The sequence below is a fragment of the Poecilia reticulata genome, chromosome 21 (assembly GCF_904066995.2).
Source record: "Poecilia reticulata chromosome 21, P_reticulata-male-v2, whole genome shotgun sequence".
NCBI lineage: Eukaryota > Metazoa > Chordata > Actinopteri > Cyprinodontiformes > Poeciliidae > Poecilia > Poecilia reticulata.
This window is the reverse complement of record NC_088850.1, coordinates 21948326-21963409: the sequence shown is the minus strand read 5'-3', so window position 1 is coordinate 21963409 and position 15084 is coordinate 21948326. Positions and strand designations below refer to the sequence as shown.

At 41.0% G+C, this 15084-nt stretch overlaps 1 protein-coding gene across 2 annotated transcripts in view; it reads left to right on the top strand.

Annotated features, from left to right (window-relative positions):
• Window positions 1–1135: 1135 nt before the first annotated feature.
• tnfrsf21 (tumor necrosis factor receptor superfamily, member 21) overlaps window positions 1136–15084 on the top strand; it is a 40159-nt gene continuing 26210 nt past the window's right edge. The window contains exons 1-2 of one of the 2 annotated variants that reach the window (XM_008398608.3): window positions 1136–1483; window positions 11113–11809. In XM_008398608.3, the coding sequence (XP_008396830.2) occupies window positions 1454–1483; window positions 11113–11809 (727 nt within the window). In that variant the 5' untranslated portion in view covers window positions 1136–1453. The remainder of the gene's footprint in view (window positions 1484–11112; window positions 11810–15084) is intronic. The other variant, XM_081602370.1, reaches the window with a different exon arrangement.

Below are 15084 nucleotides of genomic sequence, written 5' to 3'. Positions count from 1 at the left end.
ATGGAAACACAAGTCTTTCTGAATATGATTGTATGATTGATAGGACTCAGCAAAGCCTAATGAATGGAGTGTGAGGATGCAGCCTATCCACCTAACATTAGCTACAGGGGGAAGGACAGAGTTGCCTGAGTCCTTGCAAGGTTAGGTTGAAGCAATTGTTAAAGCTGGATATAGAATCGGAATCAGCTTTAGTGGAAATAAAATAAATGCTTTGCTGCCACTTTTTTTGTTATTAGAGGAAAATGTGATAGTTGTGACCATGCAAAAATAGTTTCGCTGTAGAGAAGTAGATTACTCTAGCTATAAGGTGTTCATTGTGTTCATCAGTCAGTCAAGAAACTGTCTCCAACCAGTTTGACTTTTTTGGTAACTAAATATTTAGTTCCACAATTAAATATTTAATGTACAAATAAATTATTTATGTTCCAAACTAAACATTTATTTTTAAAACTAAGTATTTAGTTTTCAAACTAAATATTTAGCATGCTAACTAAATATGTAGCTAATATAAATTTTGACTTGGGTTAGCTAATATTGGGTTTAGCTAACCCAAATTTGACTTGGGTTAGCTAATAGCTAACCCAAGTTATTAGCTAACTTGGGTTAGCTAATATTTAGCTAACCCAAGTCAAATATTTAGCTAACATACAAGTTAGCTTACTGACAATCAATGCTAGGTCAATATGACTTTGAAAAATGAACATCCTTTCTTTTCTCTTCATGACAGGCTAAATAATCAAAAATATTATGTTAATTTTTTAAAAGTGTGACCGTGTAACATTACAAATGGTACGTACATAGGCTATATCTCTTTTTTCAGAATTAAAGAGGGTGGATTTTGATTTGTTGAACAGCGTGAGCCTTGACTACCAGTGGAACAAGCCGAATGGGACTAATGGGATTGGGACAAGTATTTATTACAAGTTCCTGGCCTCAGACTGTTACACAGTGTCAGTCTCTCATCCCACAGTCTCCTCACACTGAGGACATGACATTACAGATCTCACCGGGGGATTGTCTTCTCCTCCCTCCTCGATTCACAATTGCGGTTCGGCGCACGTGCATGCCCCTCGCGGAGTTGCCATTGGCGAGACGACCCGCTAAGTCCCGCCCACCTGCTTTACGTCAGCGCTGCGCTGTCTGTGGAGGTCTGCAGCGGGCAGCGAGCCGCACTGCACACCGACTGAACCGGCAGGGGCGAGGCGGCATCCATCATCGCTATGGGAATTAAGCGCAGCGTCCTGAGTGAATCGAGCCCTCAGCCCGCTCCACCCGGAGACACAGAGTATAAAACTGAGCAGCCCAGAGCCCCGACCAGCTCCCTCTCCTCCGGTGTGCTGAGGAGAACCATGGTGATGATGATCAGTAACATCTAGAGATGAGAAGTGTTACTCAAGCAGACAACTTGGACAAGGACGTTTGCTCGACTCTCATCCGTGCTCTCTGATTCAGGATGATGTCTGTCATCCATGTGTCCGCCGTGGTGAGTGCATCACATATCCACCCAACTCTCTCCACGGACTGCTTTTCATTGTTTATTCTAAGGGGCTGCTTCGGCAGGTTCTCCATTTAAAGGGGCAGCGCATGTTTTTGTGAAAAATTTCTGAATCAACTTGAAATCAGTTGACTGAAATGACTGTCAAATGGCTTAAAAAAGAGAGATAAATGGGCAAAAAGATATTATTTTATTTTATTGTAAGTAAAAAGTATTCTTAGGTGGAAATTTAACAATGGGTGAACAGAACAAAAGGGGAAAAAAGTTTGCAGTTGGTGACAAAGAAAGGGCAGCCAGCATTCTATTGTTACCCAGAATCAGTCCAGAAAGGGCTGCAAAAATATGTTTACTGTTTATTGTCCAGATCTAGAATTTGTTGGATTCATTGGAATAATAAAAAAAAGAAAATCATTATAATTTTAGTCATTCTAAATAAGTTCATAGATTGATAGATTGAATGACATCCAATCATAATTGTAGGTGATAGATAGCCTTACTTTCTGAATATATTCATTATATAAAAATACATTATTTGTCGTTCTTGTTAAACAGATTCTGTTAGGTTAGTATTTGAATATACATCGTAAAACAAATGTGCATCTAAGTACTGATTATGCTATTCTCAAATCTAGATGTGTTGCCATGGTCATCTTTGGTATGTGTTGAATATGCATCGACAGACATTACTGGTAAACATATGTTGATGACGAATCTGTGACAGTAATTTACAATGGATTAAAGGCAAAAGATGTGCATTTGCTCTGCAGAAGCTTTCACACCCATTTACCTGTTTATTGGGATCTTATGTGACAGATCAACACAATATAGGACATAATGGATGAAGTGGATGGAGAATTACATGCGATTTTCAAAATTAATACTCGGTCCGCCCTGAACACATTGACTCCATTGTGAAATGACCATCATGTTACAAAACAGACTACCTTAGTGTGTCACATGAAATCCCAATAAATACAGATGTGGCATAACAAAATGAGTAGAAGTTAAGCTTTGTGTTTTGATGGGTTATTTATTGTGGTGTTTAGAAATCCCTCCATTGATTTTTTATAGTCGCGTTACCTTTCAGGCTAACAGTGGGGCTGGTGCCTGTCTCCAGACTGAATTGCTTTGTCCACTTCCATCATTGCTGTTGCCAAACTAGCAGACTACAATTAAAAAACTGGTGCAGAAAGCCTGAGAAATCCAGCTCAATGGGACTAATCCCAGACAAAGAACTGATGGGAGATGACAATCAAATGGCTACAATAACCAGGCTAGTTGTCAATGTCACAAAATTTGAAAAAGCCAATCAGGAAACAGCCAGTGCTAAATTCTGACTCTAAATTGAGTTTTCGGTTTGTCTATAATCTTTAATTTTATGCTTAAAAACCCTCTTAATGCAGTGACTTTAATTCCAACATACTCAAAGTGTATGAAATTTTTCAACAAAGAAATCCCGGACAATCAAAGTTAACAGTTCAGACGTCATTTTTCACCACAAAGGAAGAACACAGCTCAGCTGGCAGAGCTCCCAGCTTCCGTCATTAGCAGAGAAGTGGAAACATCTCCACAGATAATCGTCGCCAGTTATTGTCAGTGATAAATCCAGTGTGAATGAGTCTAAACAGAGCCTCTTTCTCTCAGCTGTGCTGGACGATAGCACGGGGACACACTGCAACAGGTGCCAGGCAAACGTGTATGTGTGTATTAGTGGAAGTACTTATGTGTGTACTTTTGATGTGATTTTGATTTGACTGGTTGTGTAGTGAGCCATGCTTTAATTTAACAGTAATGACATCCTAGTGTCTGCCAGAGCCGTTCCACCCATGGCATGCACACTCGTCTTTATGTAACTCACTTGTTTTAAACAGCCACTTGCAGTACTTAACGTGACTCGGCATATATTGTTAATGAAGTAGCAGTAACAACAGAAGTAGCAGCTTTTTGTAGGAATTTCATTCTTGAACTGTTTGTTAAAGCTGGATCATTGGCTCTGTTCATATTCTGTGGAATGTATCTTCCACAGAGCATATCTATAATATTCTATATTCAGATTAAGGTATATTTGGTGTCTGAATTATTAAAACACAAAGTTTTTAGCATTTTATCTATTATTGTAGCCCTAATCCCTGTGAATACTGGGGGTGTACTATATTCTGGTGTGTTCCTGGTATGAATAAATGTGGGAAAATGCTATAAAGATCCATCCGTCCGTCCGTCCATTAAACCATGGCATCTTCAGATCGCCATAAACGTGTACTGTAAGTTACCCAGTGATTTTTTTCAGTGTCTCAAAAGGACTGAGAATTCTGGAAATGTGAGTCTGTAAAAATAAGAAACGTCACACCCAAATTTGTTATCGTGTTTTCTTGTTTGTGATAGCACCATCTGTCTCAGATTGTCAACAATGCAATCCAAGAGACAGCTTGATAGAGCAATGTGCTTCAGCAGAAGATAAACCTGATAGTTGTCTGCATAAAAATAAAATAAGAAAACAACAAACAAAAAAAAACGGTTATTTTTTACAGAAAATAATTGAAGGAGGTAATATGGAAAGATAGGATGACCAAGAATGGATCCCGGGTGTACACCTCCATGGGATTTCAGTGGAGGTTGGGAAACATGCATTAATGCTGACTTAAAATTTGTATCAAAGAGGTCAGAAGACTGAAACCATATCAAACGCCTTACAGACAAACATCTTGTCAGTGGCAGGCTGGTTGTGGTGATGGGCGTCTGCAAGCGGTTTATTTTAGGACAATGTTTGGAAATGTTAAGACGCTCATATTCGCGGCTGTCTGTTCTTCATCTAATGTGTCGGCTGGTTGGATTTACTTGTCCTTAACTTCCACAGGGTTTGTGCTCCAGCCAAGAAGCTGTGGCCCCGATTCTAATCAAATGCAGGACACGATTCAGCATTTTTTGACAGAATGACAAAACAAACATTGCGTGATGAAGTATGCGTACTGCTTTGGCAGACCATCACATGCCGGAAATGTTCAGACTATTTTATACTGTCAGAGAAAAAAAAACAAGGAAGTTGAAGCAATTGGGGTTATGTTTAAATCATGTGTTGCCCTGGCATCCGATGCTCACATGCGATTAGATGGAGAGCTGGACATGTCGCTGGATGAATCACACTGTAACAGCTGCTGGAGGTTGAGAATTCCTGCCTTATTGACAGGCTTTGAGTGAACCTGTGGCTGTTTTTGTTTCATGAGGAAGTCCTGACAGGAAACCTAAAGAGGCTTCCGTATGACAGCTTGTCACTTTACACCTAAAAAACCTCAAGGCATTTTATTAGGAAATTATAAGATACATCAACAGAAAATACGACTTCACTGTGAAATAATAGATGATTTTTGATTTTTTTTTCTTTACAAGTCCAGCTCTAATAGTGTGGGATGCATTCGTATTCACACTGGTAGCCTTAACTAAAAGTCAGTACAACCAACTGCCTTCAGAAGTCAATAAACAGAGAACAGTTAGAGTTATGTCCTTTCAACATTTTTACAGGTGTTCAGTTTCTGGTTCTCTAAGGCTGTTTTTGGGGTGGGGTGTGCATTCATCCCACCCCTGTTTAGTCCACTTTAATCCAACTCCAGTCCATTTCTCTGGTTCATTTTGGAGGTGTGAATGCTTAATCGAACTCAGATGTGGACCAAACTCTCTCCACATACAAACTTATAGCTCAGCACGGTTGAAATAAACTCTGGCGTAGTTTGTGTTGTGTGAACGCCTACTGGACGGGAGACGGCACCAAAAGCAGGAAGTGGACTATAGCGCAGGGCATTTTGGGTGAATACAACCAAAACAAATGTGTGTACATAGCGCTAGCGGAAGAAATGGATTGTGGTCATTTGAGAAAGAAAAAAGAGAAATCCTACAAATTAATTTTTGTTTGCATGTCGTGAAGAAGGATGTTCCATTCAGTTCTTCTTGAGAAATGTTTATGTCGTTTCCTTCATTGGTTCTTGTTGCAGCGCCCCCACAGGCTACCGGACAGTTGGGTGTGAAAACGCCCTTAGGGAACATTAGAAAACAAAGAGCAGCTGTTACTTTTATGCTGGGTTTTACCACGGGTAGTGGAAAAACTTTGCCTTTCGAGCCCATAAGAGCTACTGCCACCTGCTGGTGGGAGGTAGCACTTACTGAAACACAATGTTTTCAGTTTGACCATTTTTTGAGAAATATTTTCAATATACTTACCATTATGCGCTCACACAAACAATATGCAGGTACTTGTTGAATTTATCTGAATTCCCACTGTTGCGGAGTCACAAAAAACTATAGACCTCACAGAGATTCGTTTAATTTTACTATACTTCTGCATTTTCTTTTGAATCTGTGACAGAACGAGTTTGGACTTGGGACTCAGAGACTTTAGGATAACTCATGCATGTCAATTTTGTATGCAGAGGGGATGGTTGAGGTCGGGGTAAATAAAATTGCCCTGTCCCCAGGCTTAACCCACCTTGAATCATGGTCTCTGATTGGTTGGCCGTCCTGTGCCCCAGACTGATCACGTATTTAGTGGTGCAGGCGGATTGAGGAGGAGTTGGCAGGAAAGGCCCAACCCTGGCAGCAGAAGGACTGAAATGGATTAATGTAGTGCTGATCAGCAGAGGTGGCTGCTACACTGGCTCCAGACAGTAACTCCATGCTGTGTGTGTGCATTTTTCTAAATGTGTGTGTGTGTAGTCTGAAAATGCTAGTACTGCACTTTGTTTCCTCATCTGCTTTGTGTCTTTGATGGCTTTGCATTTTTTTTTTTTCTAAATGGCAGGGCTGATTTTAGTCTAGATAACGGCAGGGGAGTTGTTGACCACACAAGGAAGGAGACACAGTTATGAACAAGCAGCCAATTAGGAGCAGGTATTTAGCTGCCATTAGCCCATCACACTGCTCCCTTAACATGCTGAGTAGCAGCTGTCACAGTGCTTAGCACCATATGGTTAAAAAGTGCTGAGGCGTCTGGAATCTGTCTGCTTAGAAAGCCCAAAAGATGCAGTCCTGACCTGTACCAATCAGTAGCCTTTTAACCCTACAGTCTCAGTCTTAAAATAACTATTGAGTATTTTCTTCTGGGGCTGAAATCTGAAAATATAGAACATAAAAACACTCCAGGAGCCTGATTGCACAAGTCTGCACACCCTTAAGTGAATGCTTTGCTGATTTGATGAACTGTAGTCAAAGTTCTGCTCTCCCTGAAGGTTTGTTCTGATATCCTCTATGGACAGTTTGCAGAGGAGCATCACTGTTATAAGGTATCAGTCAAAAAAAGGGTACAAATAGCATATCCTTGCTGTCTGAGACATACACTGTATCTAAAAATGAAATTGCCTTATTATTGTAAATTCACATTCTTTGGTAATTTATCAATATATTTCTACATGGAAAAATTAGCGGTTTGGTTATGGAGATTTATGGTGACAGCAGTGACCATGGCACCGTGAAGTCTGCCAACTTTATTTACAGAAAATACAGGACGATTAAGTTTGAAATGGAACAAAATGGCTGCTAAGAACCTGACACAATGCTGACGGATTTGCAAGAATATCATGTGCGTAGTGCGTACTTAAAATTTAAATATGTGTTTCTTTATGACAGTTTTGATGACACCAATGTAACACAGGCGTGTACATTTTTGGATCAACAGCATATCTTTGTACTGGAAAAAAAAATCAGAATTATTCCACATTTACCCATTGACCTTCGAATAACATTTGGGTATTTAGTACCTTTTCCAACATAGAACACTTATCCTTTATTTCAGGTTTTTGTTCAAAACTCACACTGATTGGTAAATAAGTCCACAACAGTAAGGGTCAAGCTGAGGTCATTCTGAAGACTAAACCAGCAGAGAGCTGGGGCAGATTGTCCATTGTTCCCTGGAACCAGCAGAATGTTCTCATTTTCCCATGACACGTGCTCCCTGCCAGAAGTTTTTCTCTTTGAACATGGATGTGAATGAACGCATTGATATCAGTGACGCAACAGAGTTGGACACTGTATGTTGACAGCACGCTCTGATGTTTATGGATGAGGTTCTGGGAATGAACACAATGGACTGAATGGATGTTGTGGTGATAAAAGGGCAGCAGACTGGTGGATGAAGGGACAACCCTGTCAGCTCTGAAGGTATTACTGGTGTTTCTGTAATTACTATAAGGACTGATTTTTTGGAAATAACTTTTTAAAAAATATTTCCAATCATACCTCAGATTTATCCTTTCACCTCCCATGTGAGTGTAAAATATTTCTAGTGAAGGCTTAGTGTCCAAGTAACATGGACTGGTATACAAATTGGCTAAAAAGGGTTAAGGAAGGTATGTGCCCTTTAACAGATTAAAAAAGACTTAAAACTATGGGAAACAACTGTCATTGTAAAACAACTATAAGCTTCGAAGACTAAATATGCACTTTACCAAATATGATTTTATTTATATTAAAGAAATTTTAGCTATGCTGACCAACCGGAGCCTATGTGAAACAGTCACTTCTCAGCCTGGAAGGGGTTGAAAAGCCATTTTGAAAGCTTTGGGACTCTAGTAAACCAGAGTCAGAGCCATTATCCATACATGTTAAAAACATGTATGAATAATGAACGTTCCGATTATTGGGCGGGCCTAACAACATCACTCCAGTAGGAGTGATGTCAAATTTGATTGGATTGGACAATAGGAGAGCAACGATTTATCCTGGAATTCATAAAAGACAAACACCTAAAGCACTACAGGCCTCGCTTTACTCAGTTAATGTCAGTGTTCAGCAGCAAGAATAGCATCATGGGAGAGTTCCAAGTCTAAAATCACTAGTGACTCAAAAGAACACCCTGTCCCATTGCACATGTGCTAAAAAAACATCCGATGATCTTTGGGGACATATTCAGGGGACTGGCGAGACAAAAGTGGGATTCTTTAGAAGGTTCTGTCCTGTCGGATGGTGTACAACTGAAACATCCAACCATTTTCAATATCTGCTCAACAATCCAGGGTTGCATCGGGTACACCAGTCTATCACAAAGCAGCCCATCGACTCAAAGGACCAACAGCCATAGACAACATGTATGGTTAAGCATGCAGAATCCACACAAAGAAGAACCCAGGATCTTCTTTCACCAGGGGAGCAGTGCCATGAACTGCACCACTACAAAGTTCCCAAACTAAAAAGATTTAGGAGAAACAGAATACTGGAATACCTGCAGCAAATCCTAAGACAGAAAGTCCGACCCTCAGTTTACGACTATGAAAGGCACTTTGGTTAACTGACTCATGCTATGTACGTATACATTACACGACAGTTTCTACTGGTGTAGTTCAGGTTGTATGATCCATTTGTTTCAGAAAGCATTACACTCTTTAAACCACACAGCTTTACCGTGTGGAGCAGCTTTTACCATCTTTAGTTTGAGAGTTAAAACTTAAAAAAAGCTATGAAACGTTGCACTAAGTTTCTCTAGAGTGGAAGATCTGTGCCTTTCGTGTTCCAGGTAGTGTGACACATGCATGACTCAGTCTGTCTGTGATGTTGAACCCAGAGGTGTGTGTCATTCCACCAAATCTAGGCAGCTGACAACTTCCAAGCAGAGGTGAGAGGGCATTCTGTGGAGGCAAAGCAACAACTACAGCTTACACTAGGGGATGAATCATCAGCTGTGACAAAAAACCCACAAACTCTGTGCTGGTTGAGTCTCAGGATGAGTCAATGAGTTTCATTATGAGGAATTCTACGATGGCAAAGGCTTCAGGATATAACTGTAACTTAACACCTTTCAGTTTTTACATGTGCAGCCACTTAAGACAAATCAGGACCAAAAAGTGATGTTAGTAACTTTGACACTAATGTCTTCAACTACCACCCGAACAGAGAAAGCAGATGTCAGAAGTTCCTGCCAAAGCAAGATGAAAATAATTCATATTCTAAATCAGTGTTTCTCAACTTTTTTGGGCCAGCGCCCCCCCAGCCTTTATCCAGGTCTCTCACCGCCCCCCACCAAAGAATTTGTAGGATACTTTGCACTGACCATTATTTTATTATTAATATTACTATCACTATTGTAGATGTTTTGATTTTTATTCTTCTTTCTGTATTTATCATCAAAAATAATTTCCCAGAGAACAAAAAAGCCATGTGAATAGAAATTATTTCCACAGGTGTCTATGAAAAATGCAATGAACATTCAAGTTAAAATTGGTAGGCCTAACAGCAGCCAGTCAGAGTGGAAAAAATATTCTTATTTTGTGCCATTTTCTAGTTGTAAATGTTCCACAAACTGACCAGATAAAAGATGTTCAACATGCCAGTTTAAACTTTGAACTATTTGCAGAATGACTGAGCTCTGCAACATTAAAACATGGATAGAACTTTAACTACATTAATCATAGTTTTTCTTCTCTTCGGTGTTTCTGTTGGTTTCTGGTGGTGCAGCTCTGTGCTGCCTTCAGGAGAATGGGACATCAGAGTATCATCCATAAAACGTCACCCACATGGCATTTATTGTTCAAACTAGAGCTTTCAGTGGAAAAACAAAAGTTTCAGGTCCTTTTAATGCCATAGAAATATGAGACAGAAACATGGATTATATCTTTATATAGACCTGCTGCGCCTCCTAATCGTCATGTGTTTCACATCATGTGTTGATTTTCCATTGTTCAGCTTCGGATTCTCTGTTTTTATTCCATAATTCACATCTAGTTTGCCGCTCTGTTTTATGTCCCGCTTCACCTGTTTTAGAGTTTTGCGTAATATGCGCGTCTTTTTTTATTTTTTATTTTTTTAACCCCCTAAGGTGCAGGGCGTATCTATGGGGAAAAGGCAGACTGACATAAACCTTTTTAAGACAACGGAGACATTTTCGGTATTCTGATTATTGAAATTTAAAAGTGCTGTGGTACCGTTGTTCTATCATCCGTTTCATACCGGACCACTTACAGCACTGGTGTTAATGCTATAAAATGAACGCCCTCTATCGTGGTATTACCACGATGGAACCCATTTATTTAAATGGGTTCATTTTTCAGAGGGATACAAAGTGAGGGTATGGTGATTTTATACATGTCTATAAGAGGGATTTTCTGTTGTCCTTCCATGGAAGCGGGCAACTTTCAAACGGAAATAAAGCACTTTTTAATATAAGTTTCTGCTTTGACATGATCACAGAACTGCCAAAACATATGTACAAAAGTACCAGACAAAGTGAATCACAGTAACGTCATCAGCCGGTGTAACCAGCTGATGGTAGCTGGTAGCTTTACCTGATGCGGTGAAGCTACCAGTAGCAGGAGCGGAGCTGCGCCAAAAAGCTAAGAGAAGCTAACAAACACTGAATAGAAGATGAGCTGCCATTGATACAGTTGCAGCCAAGCATGATTTAATGTTACACAATACAGTTTTACCAAGTTGCTCAAAGTCTAAACTGGTATTGTTGTGCATTTAAGGTGTAAAGTTTACCTTCGACCAAACGCCCCCCAAAAGCATCCCAGCGCCCCCCTTTTGGAAAAATTTCCGCCAGCGCCCCCTGCCGTCCTCTTAACGCCCCCTGGGGGGCGGTACCGCCCACGTTGAGAATCGCTATTCTAAACCAACTTACCTGCTGTTTCCTGTTCTCCTCTCAGCTCCTGTGCACGGTGGTGGCTGACATCTCAGCCCGAGCTTTGACCACATCCACCGCAGACGACCAGCCCCTCCTCTCTCCACGCCACTATCAGCACACAGACCAGGACTCTGGCACCCAGCTGGTCTGTGACAAGTGCCCAGCTGGCACCTACGTCTCCATCCACTGCTCTCCGACAACAGTGAGGGAGTGCAGCCCCTGCCCCAGTGGCACCTTCACACGGGGCGAGAACGGCGTCCAGCAATGCCACCGCTGTCGGGCTCCGTGTCCCGCGGGCTTCATCGAGAAGGCGCCGTGCACGGCCACCCAGGACAGAGTCTGCACCTGTCCGCCCAACACATTCCTGTTGAAGGGCGGCGGTCTGGAGTGCAAGCCCCACTCCCTGTGCCCGCCGGGGACCCGGGTGAAAAGGCGCGGCAATGAAAAGGAAGACGTTCTCTGTAAGCCGTGCATGAAGGGCACGTTTTCTCAGGTGAAATCCAGTGCCATGAGTTGCACAAATCACACAGACTGCAAAGCTCTGGCAAGGCTGCTGTTGACACCAGGGACAAGACAGATGGATAACGTGTGTGGACCCCCTTCTGCCACTTTGCCATCTGTCCCCCCGACCACTCCACTGGGGCCTGCACAGGCTGTGTTTGTTCAGGAGACGATGATGTCATCGGTCTCCCCATTGTTGAATGGACATAAACATAAAGGTGAGGCAGCCATAATGCACTTCTCTTTTGTTGAGAAGAATTCCCATTCAGATGAACTTCCTGTTTTTTTGTCTCAGTAAAATCAAATCCCTAGAGGAGGAATGACATGAAACATAAGAGACTGCATTTGCTAAGAAAACTTGTTTGAAGAAGTGGACGTTTTAAGGTTCACTTACCACTAAGAAAATAATCACAAACATACAGTGGAGTGTTTTAGATCAAAGCCTCTTCATATGTTAAAATGGCCCAGTTAAAGTCTAAACCTAAAACTGAAAAAACTGCGACGAGACTTGGAAATAGATGCTTGCGTATTCTCTACATAATTGTTGGCTGACATGAAGCTATTTTGAAAAGAAAAACCTTCCGTGTCCAACTGTGAACCGGTAGCGACATTCCGGCAAGTGCCGACAGTTGTTGCTGGAATTAAAGCTGACTTCACAAAGTCTTGACTTAGGTAGGGCTTCATAGAAATATATGTCACATTTTTGTTAGTAAAAAAAGTTTAAAATTCTGTATGAGCTAATTTGTGTTGGTTTATTACATAAAATCCCAGCAAAGCACATTTAGGCCTGTGGGTGCACATGAAGAAATGTGGAAACGTTGTTGAAACTGTTACATGGCTGCAGGTTATGTATTTTTTTGAAGTGCCGCATCCTCACTGCACAAATGCCCCCCCGTCTCGTCCAGGCTAGAATTCTCATAGGTGGGATATCTGTTGGCACGGAAACAGCAGGCTGCCCCTGTATGCCAGGAATGATTGCATTTTCAAGGGGACTCAAGGTTATTTCTGTCCTCTTGTTTCATCTCTCTTCTTTTCTTTTTCTCCTGTTGGCAGAGAAAAAACCCTCGGTAGTTCCCCTACATTTTCCCGTTTGTTTGCCTGACTCGTCATGTCCTTACCCGTTCTTACGTCATGCTCGTTTGAGCCAGCCAAGCAGTCATTTCTCAGAATCAACCATCCATAGCTAGCATACCTCTCCTCCACTAAACCCCCCACAGCCATAATACTGTCACTGCTGTTTGTGTTGGCAGGGGATCGATGGCCTTTGAGCCAGTTAATTTGACACCGTCTGAGCTGTTAGAACCATGGTGGGGGGTGGGCGAGTGGTTGGGGCTGTTAGCTTACCCCTGCTATTTACCGACGGTAGAGGAAGGGGTGGGTGGTCACCCTCATTCTGGAAGGAGAGGAAGATTAGATTGAGTTGTAAAGTTTCCGTAGAGGAAGTCAGTTTGTGTTCCTTTTTTTTTCTATAACTTGGATAATTGGAGGTTACATCACACATCTCCTAGCAACCAGAAATGTTCAGCAGAGATGTTGCATTGATTGTTATGTCCACCTTAGACAGTGTGGGCTGCAGGCTTTTCCAGGCCCCTCAGGTTTTATTTAAGCTAGAGCCGAGACTTTAACTTGGTGATTTCAATTCATTAAATACATGGAATTTAACAATTATTTTAATGAAATTTGGTCGTTTACGTACAAAAGCCCAGTGTAGGAACCTTTGTATTGTGTTTCTAGTACACCTGTAAATCTGACGCACAATCAACATTCGCAAACAACACTGACGGACGACAAAGCTGCTTCTCTTGACCCTCTGGGGGTTAGCAATATTAAAAAAAACCCAATCTGATTGGAGTCTGGCAATGTTTTGCTAAAAACAATTAGCTTATCAGTGAATCTTTTGTAGCTTAAAATAGTGTTAGAACAAGTAAAAGTCGAAACATGATTGGTGCCTCCAATGTCCTGTCTGTGTAAATAATCAGCTCCAGTAAAATTAAAAACCAATGTATGCATGATGACGGCTTAAAGTTTAATTCTGAAAAATCAACTGTAATTTTCACAGTGGCAGATTAAAGAAAAGTAAGAACGAAAAAGATATGCGCTTTGACCGCTCCAAATTAAATTGGTGATGAGATTTGTTTGTTCAACCCATCATGGATGAGTTTATTAGATTGATTTACTGCTTAAATATATATCCAAACTGATCTTTTTACACTATAGAATGATTATGCAACTAACTTCCATAATTTTTAAAAACTTGCATTAGATGCACTTTTTAAATGAATTTTCTCTAGTCCACTTGGAGTCAAACTGTTAAACACGACACTTTCAGTCACATTTAGACATATGCTCATGCTCAGCATGTACGCTTCTGCCTGTCAACTATAAATGCCTGCAGCATAACATATAACTCATGATAATAATAATAATAGCAATACAGTAATACCAAGCCAAAGGTATTTTTTATTGACATATTTATGTGGTTAGCCCTGAAAACTAATAGGATTAGTGTCAGTAGACTCAATTTGGACTAAAAGCTCTTAGCTTTGACCTTTGAGACTCATAAATCTGGAGCCATGCAGTTGTCCAATAAATAGAAATTACTTAATTTTACACTGCTGGCACAATTAATGCAAAGTTCTCCGTTATGGGACATCTGCCACACTGGTTTTCACTTCAACAACTTCTTTTGATCGAGTTGATATCCATTTTTTTCTTACAATTTTTGGTTAGGAAGATAATCAAGCCACATAGCCTGTCATACATTTGCCAGCTACATATTCAGAAGCGTGTCTGTATAAAGCCAAAGACTCTGAAATGCCCCAACACCTTCTGTGTCCCTGTGTTTGTCACTGAGCGGTTTCTCTCCCTGCTTTAGAGTTCTGGTCAAAATGTTAGTTTTAATTTCGGGATTAGAGTCACACCTGGGCAATGTTCTGCTGATGAGAGGATAAATAGGATTATTACACATCTGAATGACAATTTAGAGATTATGCAACTCAGATCCCATCATCATTAGGGGTGCTGAAGCACAGAAAGCAGCAGGGAGGTGCTGGAGATCGCATCGATAATCGATGTCAGGAAGTGACGCTCTGACATTGACAAACCACTTTTTCTTTTCCATGCCTGGAGAACACTAACTCTGCAGCTGTTGTTGGTGTTGGGTGCAACACATCACCCTAACTGCCCCCCACCCAACTGATGCATCCAGCGCTGACTGTGAAATGTCGGCAGGCAGAGATTAAGGGTCCTTACAGTCCAGGGAACCCAGCTCAGCTTGATGGTTCACATTTTGTGTGACGCCTGTGTTTTGTCATCTCCAAATTTAACTTCTGGGGACAATCTCATTGGCATTACAGTTATCTTTTTTTTTTTTTCATTTTTTTACTCTTCAGTGATGGTCCTGCCACACTAACGGAACTCAATGTATTGACGCACCTCAATTCGAACATCAGAACGAAGAAAAAAGAGGTTTCAATTGACTCAGTGTGGCATA